This window comes from Cryptomeria japonica, chromosome 5 (genome assembly GCF_030272615.1).
Source record: "Cryptomeria japonica chromosome 5, Sugi_1.0, whole genome shotgun sequence".
NCBI classification, from domain to species: Eukaryota; Viridiplantae; Streptophyta; class Pinopsida; order Cupressales; family Cupressaceae; genus Cryptomeria; species Cryptomeria japonica.
In genome coordinates, this window is record NC_081409.1 from 397351432 (window position 1) to 397366613 (window position 15182).

Consider the following 15182-nt stretch of genomic DNA (forward strand, 5'->3'; position numbering starts at 1 on the left):
ACACTCGGACCGACGATGGACTGGTCCAAGAGGGGCCAATAGCTCAGTGGCAGAGCACTCCAGTAGCGTATGGAAGGTCCTAGGTTTGAGTCCTAGCTGGTCCATGTGTCAACATGGTATCAGAGCTAGGTCCTGGCTAGGAGCCCCAAGCACATGAGAGGTGTGGCTTAAGGGGGGGTGTTGGCGTTGGAAATAAGCCACACCCGGACCGACGATGGACTTGTCCAAGAGGGGCCGGTAGCTCAGTGGTAGAGCACTCAGCAACATATGGAAGGTCCTAGGTTCGAGTCCTAGCTGGTCCATGTCTCAACATTTGTAACATTTGCAATCTTTAGAAAATGAATAATTAAAGGCATGGTTGACCAAGATTGAGTCTCTCCCTATGCATGGTGTGCAATTCTGGATGTGTTGCTAATTAGTTGGCTAGCTAGAGGATTGTAAAATCCTTGCAAATATTTAATAAGGTCTCTTTTCAAGACAATAAAAGAAATGTATGGGTATGCTCATGGACTAAGTAGACTCATTTAATATTCGACAAATATTTTTTTTTTTTAATGTATGTGTAGAACCCATTTTGCCTATGCATTTTGGAAGTCATAGTCTTTTGTGGTATTTTCTTTAAGGTATCACCATTGGTTTTAGTTTTACATATTTCAAATGAATCTAGTAATTTTTTGCCCAACTGTATATAGGCACTGGTCTGCTATTTGCTTCACCTCCTCAGCATCCCACAACACACTCGAAACAGACTAAATTTAAACATCATTTTAATTTGTGTTGCAAGTAGTTCCACTTATTGCCATGTCTAAATATGTACAAAAGCAATAAGACCTATCAAAAATTCATGTTTTAGACATTTCATATGGTAGTTTATCTAATCTAATAAGTTGCTTGATCTTGAGTATTGCAAACTAGTGTATAGGTACAAAGTGACAACCAAAATAAGGGTACACTATGCATCAGGTATGGTTTGTATCAGGGTAAACGTTGGTTTCTTATGGTAATATCTATTGCAACACCTTAATGAAGCCCCCCTCAGGTAAGTAGAGCCAAAAGTGAAGGAGGTCCTACCCACCTCAATAACTGGTCCATTGTTGCCCAACTTGAGCATAGGTTTTGTGGTTAAGGCTTTGTGATTCCATTCCTACTCTCCCAACTTTTTAACTTCATGGAGACATTTGTGAGATACTAGCTTCATGTGCTTGCAGTCTTTTACTATTGAGGATCTGGATCTTATCTAACAGTCCTCTTGTTGCATCTTAACTCTTCTATTCTTCTTTTCCATAGCAGCCACACTTGTTCTTCCCGGGTTACTTTGACTGGCAGGGTTTGATGACCCCGAACCGAACAAGTTACTTCTTGTACCGTGCCCTTGTGTCTCTCGGACACCTTCGGCTGCAACGGTACCCTTAGTCTCCCTGTTTTCGGTCTCAGTTCTCATCTCCCTCTTGGTCTCGTCTCCTTTGAACGGTGTGTACGGGTCCACCGTACTTCCGTCGCCGATCTCTTCCAATGTGAGGGACAAATCCGCCAACCGTTTCCTTGTGGTTTCGATTAGCACAGATTCCTGGTCCTTGCCAGAACCATGGCTGCCACTTTCACCACTTCCTTCCTCGGCGACCTTTTTGAATCTTCTCCTTCATTCGGCTTGTTGCTCAAGAATTAGTGCTCGTTGGGCGGCTACGTATTCTTTTTTGTATTTGTCTTTATTTAACAGATTGGGCATTAATTCTACTCTTTCTTCATGGGTTAAAACAAGACATCAAATTAAAAAACAGAACACTTTTATTACTTCATCCCTCGTACATAATGTATGTCACTGACATACTTATTACAATGGGGGTTTTCTTATTTATTCTCTCTGACTTTCAGAGTTCATGTATTGCGCTCATCTTCTTGGAGCTCCCTAAATTCCTGTAGAATTTGCTTTCGTCGGTCCTCTCGGTAGATGTCTTCCCTTAGGTTTTGGAGAGCCAAAAATCCTTGTGCCAAAAGGTTAGGCAGTTCGCTCATCAACCGATTCACAGTGGGGCTTACTCCCAGCGAACTCCACACAACATCTTCTGGGACATCTTTGGTGGTGGCTTCCCTCCGTACGTGTGTTTCGATCAAAGAAACGGGACTCGGACTCGGCTTGGATTCAGCAAGGCTGACTCGGACTCGGACTCGGGACTCGGCGTCAGACTCGACTCCAGACTCGGCTGGACTTGGGTTAGTGAAAAACTCAAGAAATTTAGAGATTTTTAAAGATTTAAAACTTGTTTCAGGCACCCTTTATTGAATACACCTTAAAGACACAATAACATCATCAAACTCGGCTCATTTGATTACATACACAAGTATACATCAATCACATAAGCATAAACGCAAATTGTAGCTAAAGGAAATAACAAACATAGATATATAAATATTGTCAAATGTATACAATATTACAAAACTCATGGAATAAAAAATCCATGTCATCATATGATCATCATCAAATGTTTCATACAAATACCAAAGGTAAATACAACTACAAGCCTATGGCTTAGAGGAGCCTGCACCCTCCAGCCCCGGCCCCCTGCGAAGGCGTCTAAGGTAGGTCCTGGATGATTCGACAGCCATAGCCGCTCCCCGTGACACCATGCCATGCTCACCAACATCAGGAACATCCGTGTCACTATCTGCCTCTGAATCACCTGTCTGTGCTCGTGCTCTCCGCTCCTCCTCTGCCATGGCTACAGTCTCAGCCTCTATATCTACTTGGTCGATCCAATCAATGTCAGACTCAGAGGTTAAATTTTCCCTACTTCTATCGACGCGATTTCCCCCCATATTTTTCAACAGGAGTTTGGGGGCAACGCCCCCAAGGTGGGGTCAAGGAGCATCGCCCCTTGCGCGCTCCCTGTCGCGATACAGGGCGGGGTCGAGGGGCAGCATGTTGTAACCCTAATTTTTCTCATTCTCAGGCGGAGGTTGTAGTGAACAAAGACGATACCATTCATTTAAAAAAAACTTTTTAAACCAGCCAGTAGCCGAGTTTGGGGCTCAGGACTCGCCAAGTTTGGCGAGTTTGAGCCAAACTTGCCAACTCGGCGAGTTTGGCGATTTCGCTCGCCAGACTCGGACGAGTGCGAGTGCGAGTCCCAGAGACTCGGTGAGCATGACTCGAACTCGGACTCGCTGAGTTTAGGCGATTCATGGCGATTTTCGTTTCTATAACTTTCGATTGCCGCCTGTAGGATGCAGGAGAAATCCTTCGTGAGTGTCTTTTCCCCCTCGAACAATTCTTCGGGTTCTCTGTTAGGGTCACTCGTTCCTTCTGGTAATGGTTGTCCCATTATCCGTGTGCCATGTAGTACGTCCTTTTCCCCGTTGCTCCTAGGTTTTTACTTAGGCAACGACGCCAGATGTTTTCCCCGTAGGGTGTCAGGTTAAGACATTGCATAAATGACAGAAGTACACATAATATATGGAACTCACAAGTGTTCTATTGACTCATAATAAGCCAGTACATACAATGATAGTAATATGTTCGACTACAATAGCATGTCCAAAGATTGGAAACAGATACAATATAAAGGAGTTTGGTTAGTTACCTGGTGCCAACTGCCAACAACCAACGGGTTAACTGCCGATGCTAACACAATTTACCTTAATGCTTAATTACCCGACAACAATCTAACTATCATAGAACACAAGATATACGTGGAAACCATAGCGGGAGAAAACCACAACAAATTACTTGATTTATGTAATAATTTCTTTTACAAATTTAGAGGGACCAACCCGTCATTTATTTAGAGGCACCAAACCCTTATTAAAATTTCCACATTAGTAACGTTGCTTAATCAATAGATGATGGATCCACAATTTACTATAAATCTCTTCCACAAATCTGTTATATTGTCTTCCACAAATTTCCTATAATTTGATTATGAACCTATCACTGTATGACCACAATCACCTCCTTCAAAATCTGCAATAATACCTTCTTCAATTCTGCTATGAAATTATAAGGCTGCCACAAACTTCTTTCACTGATTTGCTATAATGAAGTTCCTAACATCACCTTCAAATCTGCTATAAACTTGGTCACAGATTTGTTACAAAGAGATCACAATCTCTTCGTTATAATCTGCTCATCAACTTCATAGACACTTCTGAATTAATCCTCTTTATAATGCATTCTCTCTTTGGTGAATGTCTCAATCTATGTTCTTTCAATACTCCACACACACACTCCTAACTCCCATTTTCAATATGATCTTATATCTTCCCCAAGAGAGGCAATTTTCTTAATGGTCATCACCTTTCAATCAAATGGCAGAGTAGTTGTCCCTCTTTGGGCACATGTATCCCCGTATCCAATAGGGCCTGGATACACATCAGATATTGTACCTGCGTGTGCCCAAAAAACCATGTCGGATGCTGTGTGATTTGATTTTTTTTCAAAATTTGACGTGAATCTTCCTAAATTAAAAATAAAAAAACTTCATTCATGCATTTAAAAAAAAATAACAAAACGTACACCAAATGAGAAAGACAAATGAAATTTTTTCTATTTCAGTGACCCATTTTTTGGGTTATCTTCCAATGGAACTCTACTATTTTTGCATATTGTAAATTGTTAAATCAACTTATAATGATTTATGTAGCAATTATGTGTCTATATTGCTTTAAAGTAATGAAAATCTCGTTTAATAACTTAGAAAATTGTGTTAAATATATGTGTATCTGCTTTTTATGAATGACGTATCTATATTGGGGATCTTAAAAAATGGCAGTAACTGTATCTGATACCATGCCCATATTTGTATCCATATTCGTCTCCATGCAACTTTGTCGAATGGACACATCCAAAATAGGTCATGTCTCTTTGTTAATTATCTCTTGTTTAATTAGACCGCTGTCTTATTAAATGTTGCTTTAAACCGTACCTCTTGAATAATGATCCTCTAGTCGCATTCTTTCATGTAATAATTTTTGCACCTTCTCATGTATAATAATCGTGGCTTAGCAATTTGCACCATTTGGAGAGTCTTCTTAGTGCACCTTTTCTTTTATTATTCTTGATTGAGCTTCCTTAATAATAATTCCTCCTCCTTGCCTAATGAAGTCACACCTTAACAATGTTTAATGTAATTTGCTCTGGTTCTTGGATTATGAATCGTTTTGTCCACATAACAAAGTATATCATTATCACCTTATCAGTTTGTCAAATTACCTTAATGGATTGGGTTTTATTTGCTGACTTGTCTATTAAATGATTTGTAATTGATAACCTTCTTTCTATAGTCAACTCCATCTTTTGCTGATCGATGTCAGTAATCAAATAGTTGCTACCTTTATTTATATAATCTCTGCTTTCTATTACCACTCACTTAAAGACTTAGTGTAGTCTTAACTGACTGCTGTATATCTGTTTGCCACTTTGTATTAATGAAGTCAGCCATATAGAAGGAAATTCACCCAGCATTTTTGTTCACGAAGTCGGCTACCTTTAATACTAATTATTGTTTGTAATCTTTTAACATCTTCATTAAATCTGCTTTCTTTCAGTTAAGAAGAATTGTCTCTCATGGAAGTCGATCTTTATGTCTTTTGTTTTGGAGGCCAAGAATATTCAACTCTAATTTGTTGTAACTTCTAAAACGTATGCATTCATTTGCTGCTCATTGTGTTTAACATCCAAGTTGCTTGGTCAGAAAAATGGACTACAATCTGGATACAATAGTCTCTTTGCGATATAGATATCCTTCACTGTCAAACAATTTGGTTGCAATTGCATGAACTTCATTTACAAAGATAATACAAGGAGCTTTCTTGAGGCACCAACAAATCTTTTTTGTCTTCTGAACTCATTGCTGCATATTGACATCAATAACAATATTTCCACTTTTGACATCAATACAAACTTATCCATACTTGTTTGACATGAATCCCTTTGACATCAATGACAGCTTCTCTATTACATTGTCTTCTCACCTACATGACATCAATGACAACATTTCCAAAAAGTGGAGTGGTGAGGATTTAATTAAATAAATGTTTAATTTAATTACGTAGGATGATGAGAGTATGGTAGTGTTGTTAAATTTAGCTAATTAGCATGGTGATGTTGATGAAACATTAGGAATGATGTTATTATGTGTCATTAGAAGCGATGGTGGAGTTCAGTTGTCTATAGTAACTCACCTTGTCCTAAGGAGCAGGCATGGACTCACAAAGATAATTTGCCTAATATGTGATTAGTTTTTACTTTCCTTCAAGGAAAGCCTCCCTGTCCTTCCTCTTTGATTTATTTTCTTTATGAGTATTCAAGCCTTCCATGGATAACCTAGTGGCCATGCTATACCTTCTTCAAAGATTTCAAAGCTAATGCCCCTCACTATAAGCCTCCGACCTTTCCAAGAGATTCCAAATTTCCTTGAAAGCATGGGATCAAACCCATTTATTTTCTTCATGAAAGATGTAAGCCCATCCTTGCAGTGAATATGCCATAGTGTAGTCTTCTTTCTTGCTCTTCACGAGAGGAACGTTTAGTGCATGGTCTTTCTCTACCCATAGTATCAAACCTCTTCATTGACACACAACCAACTTTCTGTTCGCAGTTATGCAATCATCCAAGAGATCCCAAAATAGGAGAATGGAGATCTCCAAAAGACATTTGATTAAATATAAATCTGGGCCAACACCCTGGATTTAATAATTAGCACAGCTGAATGATGACACACTATGGAAGTAATAATTAAAAATTAAAATAGTTTAATGACTGCTTGCAAGAAAGGTAAAATGAAATTCTCATGGGAGTCACAAGCGAATTCAAACTAGAGAGTCATCAATAATCAAATAGCCACATCAGGCACATTGGTCCCTTTGAATAGAATAATAACACTATAAGCCCAGAAGTGTATACCATCATTGATAAAAAAATTCATTAGGAAATCTCACTTCAATTCCTCCAACAATTTCTGAAGGCAAAGTCTTGTTGTGATGTTTTCACACATCGCCCCATTGCAAATGGGGACCCCCACTTTTTTTGCTTTCTAGGGTAGTTTTTTGAGTCTTTTAGCTATTTGCCTTTCATTTGAAGAAGTGTAGTTGGTCAAGAGTCGATCAAGTCAAGTCTCTCAAGTGAGGTCAGTCAGTTTTCAAGGTTTAGGAAGTGAATGGTTCACATCTTTGCTTCCTCTAATGGAAATGAAATGAGAAAAATTGGCTAAGGCATGAAAACAAGTTTCTCGTTTTAGGCTAGAACACCATCCGTTCTAGGCTAGAACACCAGTCGTTCCAAACTAGAACCGTTTTGTCCTTTGACATAGAGCATTTATGCAATTGCAAGAACAAGCCGTTCTAGGCTAGAACACCACCCATTCTAGGCTACAACATAAGTTGTCCTAAGCTAGAAAGCCATCCGTTCTAGGCTAGAACGCCACTCATTCTAGGCTAGAATGCCTTGCCCTTTGACCACGATGATCTATGGGTGGAGCAATCTTTCCTGGCAAACCAAGTTCGCCTTAGGATGAAGAGAAATAATGTTGCTTTGGAGAGAGTGATCCATTTGATGAACAAGCAACGATATGCCCAATAAATGAAAGTCAAATGCCACTATGTTGTCTGTACAACCATATTTGATGTGAAATCCAAAACTCAAGGTCGATTTCAAGATTTTGATTGAATGATACTTAATGGAGGTTGCTGCACAGGTGATGAACATTAAAAAATGGTGACCATGATTTGAAGAGATCAATACAAATCATTTAATTTAGTGTAGCCAGGCGATTGTATTTAATGTGAATTTTTAAGTTCTACACGCAGGCTATAAATGATGATTACAACGCATTCAATGCATGCTGATTGCATTCACAAAAGGTTGCAACACCTTTAGACTTGGATTTTAAAGTCCAAAGTTTCCTATATTTGCATTGATCGAACCTCATTCAATAAATGAATTGATTGCCAGATATTCAAATATGGAAAAGCGATTTGTTTCAAATGGATACCACGATTTTGAATAAGGTGCTTTCATTTAAAATCGAAATTGATAGCTGTGCAAGCATTGAATGAATGTAACCAAATTGCTGATTATTTTTACAATGCATTGAATGAAAGTTGCCAGGCATCTGTGATGAAGTATCATCGCTATAAGCATGTGTATTGATCATTTCATTTGATCAATACAAGGGCGATGTTGCAACTGATTTCATTAAGGCAGTGATTCCTCTTCAATCAAGATTATTATTAAGGAAGCATCAAACCACATTCATTGTCAACAGCAATTTAGGGTCAAAGTGGAGTGAATCTACTATCTAAGGTGGCGATTTTGTGATCAGCAAATTCCGTTTCCAGCGATAGCAAGTTACAGCGACTTCATCTTTTTAGAATGCGATTGTTGTTCCGGGTTATGCCAAGGTTACAAGCTATAGTGCATTCACCAAGGAGCAATTAGTAACAGCGACTTCAATTTGGAAGAAAGATTGACTATATTAGACACAGCTAACTGCATTCATTTCTTATCAGGGTCCAGCGATTCTCATTTGTGATCAACACAATTGATACTATTCATTGTCAACAGCTATTTTGAGTTGGAAGCAAGGGCAATTGTGTTAGGTGACATCCACAGCAAATACAGTCTTTTACTCTTTTACAAGCCATCACAACTGGTCCACGAACTATGAAGCCAGCGATCTGATTTTGATCAACCAATCACCATTTCTAATCACACTGAATTTCCAGAAGGAGGCAATCAGACCCAAGACTACAAGCGAATTCGCCAAATAGGACAATGACATTGATCCACCCGTATCCAGTGGTCCTTCTGTCTGATCAAGATCATATCATTTTGTCTGAGGAGAGATCAAGCAGCTGATATATCAGATTGTTTGACACATATCACAGGCTGAGATAAGGCATTTCTATCACTGTTGTATCAGATCGCACTTTTTCTCATGACTGATTGGCTTCTATTCGCTCTTACTAATGAGATCCTTTGTCATTCTAATCAGTCTTTAACATTTACAAGGGCTGTCATTAGTATAGATGAGCATGTTTCAATCAAGGCTTATGAATCTTAGCCTAGGCAATTAAGAATGATAATGGATTGTAAATTGTAATGTAAAAATGTGATTATATATTAGAGGCTATAGGGAGGAAACTCCCTTAGTCTAAGGGAGGGACTATGATAATCCCTAGGGCAGTATATATACTGAATATCTATATGCATATATATGGCTTGGTTGACTAAGTTCATCCAAGAAGAGACGGATCTGGCGGTCCCTCTGAGGACTTGGATGATGAGATGCATCATCCAAGGCAAGGAATTGACATATGGTCTTCTTTGGATGGCTTGGGTGTAAGAAATTACACTCTAAGACAGGAATCGAATTAACCTTCGATTTCCTGGATGGCTTGGGTGTAAGAAGTTACATCCAAGATAGGAATCGAATTAACTTTTGATTTCCTGGATGGCTTGGGTGTAAGAAGTTACATCCAAGATAGGAATCGAATTCACCTTCGATTTCCTGGATGGCTTGGAACCAAGATGGGTTCCAAGAAGGCGAGCTTCATGGCTGCCTAAGGACATACCTCTGTATGGCATTCGTATCCTTTTTTATTAGATAAGAATTGTGATTGTATTAATTAAGTATGTTAAAAGTTAAATTGCAAGTTAGATTAGTTATATATTTATATATTTGTTGTATTCTATCAATCTGTTTTGCAGGATAGTGATCTCTAACTAGTAGGGACATTACAGCCTTGTGTCATTGCCTTGGACATATTATGTTGTTGTCTAGAATGAACCATGTTCTTGTCTAGGATACCTTGAAGTGCAATGTCTTCCTTGATGAGAGTTTGTCGTGCTAGAGTCATCCTTCACCTATAAGAGTTGTTCAAATTAGTTTTGTGAAATGATATTCTATTTGCAAATAAAAAAATCTCTTCCATTCCATTCCTAACTTAACATGAATTCCATAACATATATTCTGAAAACTATTCATTAACATGTTTTTAGGAATATTTATTAACCTATATTGAATATATCCATCATCATATATTCACGGTTATTTATTAACGTATATTCCTAACTATTCATTAATATATATTCAATAACATCTATTTACACATATTTATCACATATGTTTACATATATCCATTAACATATTCATATATATTTATTAACATATTTGTACGTATTTATTAACATATGAAGATCATTCATTAACATATAAATTTGAAATATTCATTAACATATTTATACGTATTAATTAACATATGAAAATCATTCATTAACATATAAATTAAATATTCATTAACATATTTATACGTGTTAATTAACTTATGAAAATCATTCATTAACATATAAATTAAAACATTCATTACTTAACTCATATATACCTCTGTGAAACCACTTACCTATTGCTGTTGCCTTTTTGCTGCTCCCAGAGTCCTCTTTTCTGATCCTCCCTTCTACCTTGCTCCGTTTATGCCGCAGTCCTCCCCCTCTCCCTTGTGCTTCCACGGGGGCTGTCCTTTATACCCCTTGGAGGGTTGCGACCCACCATGGGGTCCCTTCCGCAGGAAGGGGCGTGACGGTGGTCGCAGCCCAGGCTGCGACCCCCGTCCCACCACTTCCCGCGGGGGGGCCACCATGGTGTCTTCCCTTATTCCATGACACCGCTTCCTTTCACTTTTCGTCTTCATTAATAATACCCTTGTTTTTTTATTATAATATATTAAATATATTTTCTTTATTATTATATATTAAATATATTATCATTTTAATAATATTTTATATATTAAATACATTGATATTTTAATAATATATTTAGTAATATTTTTCTTTATTATTTTATATATTAAATACATTAATATTTTAATCATTTATTTATATTAACCTTATTTAATTAACAATATTTACTGATTTATTTCCTCTTTAGGATATTAACATTATTTAATCATTCGTATCAGATGATATCATGGGGGTTATCACAAAGGCGTCCTAGATAAGAATAGGGTTTGATGCAAGTGAGATGATATGCAAAGAATGTAATGAAGATTAGCTTCAAGATGAAGGAATATCAACTCACATACAATATCAAGATTTCATCACGTAAGCAAAGACAAGAACCAAGGAAGACATTGCATCACGTCAAGTCTCGAGCTCATACAAGGCAGCTGATAGCAATCAACATCAAGCACTTAAGGTGGAAATTTTCACAATTTTGAATTTCCTTCAGAAATCCAAGAATCATTGTCAATATAGCCAGATGGAAGTTGAAGAATGCAAGTGATCAACACAAGACAAGTTTCGGAAGAGTTAATCAAAGTTAGAAGATCAACATGAGCAAAGTCATTCATTGATCGAGCTTGGATAGTGTTGAGTATCAAGAGATATGCCTCATTCATCTACAACTTGTGATGACTTACAAAGATCAAACACGCTGAGGTGGTGCCCAGTCACCATTTATTCAATCACATCTAATCAAGAGAAGGCGTCCAGATTCAATGAACTTGACTCATCCAACAAAGAGATAACTACCACATGTGGGCACAAAGTTCGATGTACCTACCGTCACTTTCTATTGGTCGAATTTTCAAAAAGGACGTGTGTCCCATCAATTGTAAATTTATCATTGGTCAAGCATTAAATGCTTTGCAATAGGGTTTCTATCTTTCAATCTTGTCCATTGATTGTGAATCAATCTCAGCCATTCAATTGTAATGAGAGCAATATATAAGGCTCCACTTCTTCATTTGTAAAAGTTAATAGAGAATAGTGAATAGACATTAGATAGTAAGCAATTAGAGTAGAGCAAGAAGAGAAGGCAAAGATTGTTGCCAAGACATTGTTGCAAGAAGCATGTAAAATTCATTGAAGATATGGTGAATTCTATGTGTTGATTCAACAATTTGCATGGTCTCTACTTCTCAATTTGATTTTCATGTTGTTTTAGATTAATGGAAGAATTTGTTGTATGATCAATGGTGAAATTCGTACATCCATACTACTAACACCTTGCCGATGGTAAAGTGCCTTGCGTAGTCAATTGGATCCATTTGACCCAAGCTTAACTTCAATTATCGCTTCTTCATTGATATGCATGAACTTGATGGTGTCTATGCTTGTAGCGGTAATTTGAAAATCATAAAGCTATCCTTAAAAGATCGCACTAGCCTTGTGGAGATGTTCGTTGTATGTCAAAGCAGGACTTAGTTGAATTTCATCAAAGATTGTCCTTTGCTCTTACATTCTTAGAGTTAGAATAGCTTTCTAAACCCTATCCCTTTTTCCTTTTTTTTTTAATCAAGTGAAAGCCCACGTTCCAGCAATATTCAAAGCAGTGAAGCATTCAACGTAAGTCCACCTTGTGATCCCAGCAATATCACATCATATACAACTAAGTCTATCCAAGAGCACGTCAAGACCTGACATTCAAGAACCTCGGAGTCGTCCCACTTGATCACACAACTTAGCATTTGGGAGTCTTTATTCAAGAGAGGATAGAATACTTTAGTATTTTATTCTGTGTTGCGTAGTGCCTAAAAACACTATCAACAAGTCCCCACATTCCTCCATGCCTTAGATTCTCTAACCCAATTCACATTTGACCAATTTATGTGCCAAGTTGTTTTCTTCTCTATAGATATGCTCAATCCTAATCTAGGATAAGTTAAAAGTTCAGTTGAGTCCTTAATGATGTTACTAATGTTCCAAGAGGGTGAAGAGAGAGCCTTAAGACAATTGGTGACATTAAGAGAATCTCTCTCAATAATCATATGAGAAACTTTAAGATCTTTAGCAAGCTGAATACCCCAGAAGGCAGCCTTGGCTTCTTCTACATTATTGAATTAGAGTACCAAGCATTGTGCACAAGCTGTCAAACAAGTCCCTTTACTATCCCTATCCCTAATGATCACTCTCCCAGCAGCAAGGCATGGATTTGCTTTTGCAGCTCCATCATAGTTTAATTTAACCCAATCAAATTTGAGGCAGGTCCACTCGGTAGCTGAAAAGGTTCTTTACTTCAAAGGTCATGGGAAATAAATCGAATACACCACAAGTGAATCAAATAATGCATGAAAGCCACAATGATTAGAGAGACAAATAACAACATGAGTTCTGGTTTGCCAGTGATAAGCTCTTGATTTCTTCTTTAAGGCAAGAGGTCAAAACTTGGGGTGGTTGAGTCACTTAAACATAGCACCATTCGGGGAGGGTGGGTTAAAAATAAAAGATGAAAAATAAGAAGATTACCATAGCTTGCAAAAACAAGTGATGTTTATTTGCATATTACAGATTTCTTGCAAATTCAGATGAATGCGGATTATAGTTTAGATCAAATATAACAGTTGTTTGCTTATTATTGTATGTAGATTATTTTATAGGAGACCTTTCTTGTGTCTTGTGTCTTGACTCTTAACTCATTTTGTTCCTGCAGTATACTGTGAAGAATCTTCAGTTTGCATTGACCATTGAACCAGAAAATGAGAGGATCAAGCAGAAACTTTTATGGGCTGAACAGAAACGGAAGGAGAATAAATTCACAGTTCCATCAACCATTCAGGATGAACTGGATTCTAATCCCTTCATGCGTGTGGATCTTCCAGAACTTAAGGTAATTTATTAATAAAAGCAATTGATTGTTTAAATGAAGCTAAAATTTTCCGACAATAGCAAGATTGTATCTGCAGTTCAGTTAATTAACTTGCCTTTGTTAGGAACAAAATAGAAAAAGAACTTCTCAATAATGTTTTTAAAGTACTGATAGAATGTATTAAGAATCAAGATCACAAAAGTCCTGATTATGAGCTAAAGCTAAATGGTTATTCCATTGATGATTTAACTGGTTTGGTGTGCAGGATCGTATAGGTCATAACTCTGCCGTTCATGTTATCGGAGAAATAAGGAAAATGAAGGACGGTTGGAAAGGTTAAAATAAGGACTAATAGATATATTACTTTGACATTGACATCATCTGTTACATGAGAGATCATGAAGTAATGTTAAAGACTATCTTAGACAAAAAAGAGCATATGAGAAATCAGTAAGTCATGTAAAAGAGAGTTATCGTGTGGTTATAGATAACTGAGACTCCAAAAGAGGCTTCCCAGTTCCAAATTGTTGACTCTACTGCTTGATAAATGTAGATAAACATGGAGTGCTGTAAGTATATTAACTCTGACTGTTCTATTAACCTGGGTGATACACTTGGCACATGCAGAATATATTCTGGTAAAAACTAGACATGCTCCAGTAATTCATAAATGCACAAACTTTCTCTACATACTAGAGACATCGAATGATTCTCAAAAACTTTCATTTTCAAGGGTAAATAAAAAAATCATTAAATTTTAGTTCCCCGAGGTCGGTGCCTGACTATATTTGAGTTGATGTATGAGGAAAGCAAAGAGATAATCTTCTTAGTAAACATACAGAGAGCTTCATCGTCTTTGAGAAACATATAAATCTGTATGAGCACCTTATGCTATATTTCTAAGTCTGGCTTCAAGGTATGCTGGGTATGCAAATTGATGATTTATTTGTAAAAGCAATTATCCATAAAAAATCACGACTATCTTCTCACCCCGATCCAATTTTTCTTTTTGATAATTTGAAAAAGTGGTTCAAATGAATTATTGACCAGTAAAATTGTGAATAAATCCCCATAAAATCGTTACCTACAATTAAATCCATGGTTTTTTAGTAAAGTTTTTTTTTTGGTTTCTGGGTTTTTCCTGGTTTCTACAGTGGATTTCTTTTATGTGATTTTGCCTAGCCTAAAACTTGTTTTTTTCTTAACCCTAACCCAAACCTTAACCTGATTTTTCCAAAGTAGCTGGAAACTCCTTTGCCCCTCCTTGGATGCACGTATCCTTGTATTCGATATGGCTCGGATACTAAAATGTCCCCCTTAGTTTTTTTCCAAGTTCAACACAACAATTTTGCCCATTAGCGTTAGCAAAGATGAAACATTAAAAAACATTACATGTTGGCGATTAGACCGGCCACTTCCACTTTTACAGTGGGATAAGAAAACACTAAAAATTAAACAACTTGGTGGTATAACCTGTCACTTCCACTTATTCAGTGGGAGAATTACAAACTCAAAAGGAAGGCTCAACCACTTATGCAGTGGGAGCAATACATTATTAGTTGATAACCAAAATGCTAGAAAGATAAGATAACTAAACTAGGCAGT

At 37.2% G+C, this 15182-nt stretch overlaps 1 protein-coding gene across 1 annotated transcript in view; it reads left to right on the top strand.

The window, feature by feature from the left end:
* Window positions 1-14341, top strand: part of LOC131062332 (hydroxyacylglutathione hydrolase cytoplasmic) — a 192492-nt gene extending 178151 nt beyond the window's left edge. The window contains exons 6-7 of the mRNA XM_057995974.2: window positions 13422-13598; window positions 13843-14341. Of these exons, the coding sequence (XP_057851957.1) occupies window positions 13422-13598; window positions 13843-13917 (252 nt within the window). The 3' untranslated portion in view covers window positions 13918-14341. The remainder of the gene's footprint in view (window positions 1-13421; window positions 13599-13842) is intronic.
* The last annotated feature ends 841 nt before the right edge of the window (window positions 14342-15182 follow it).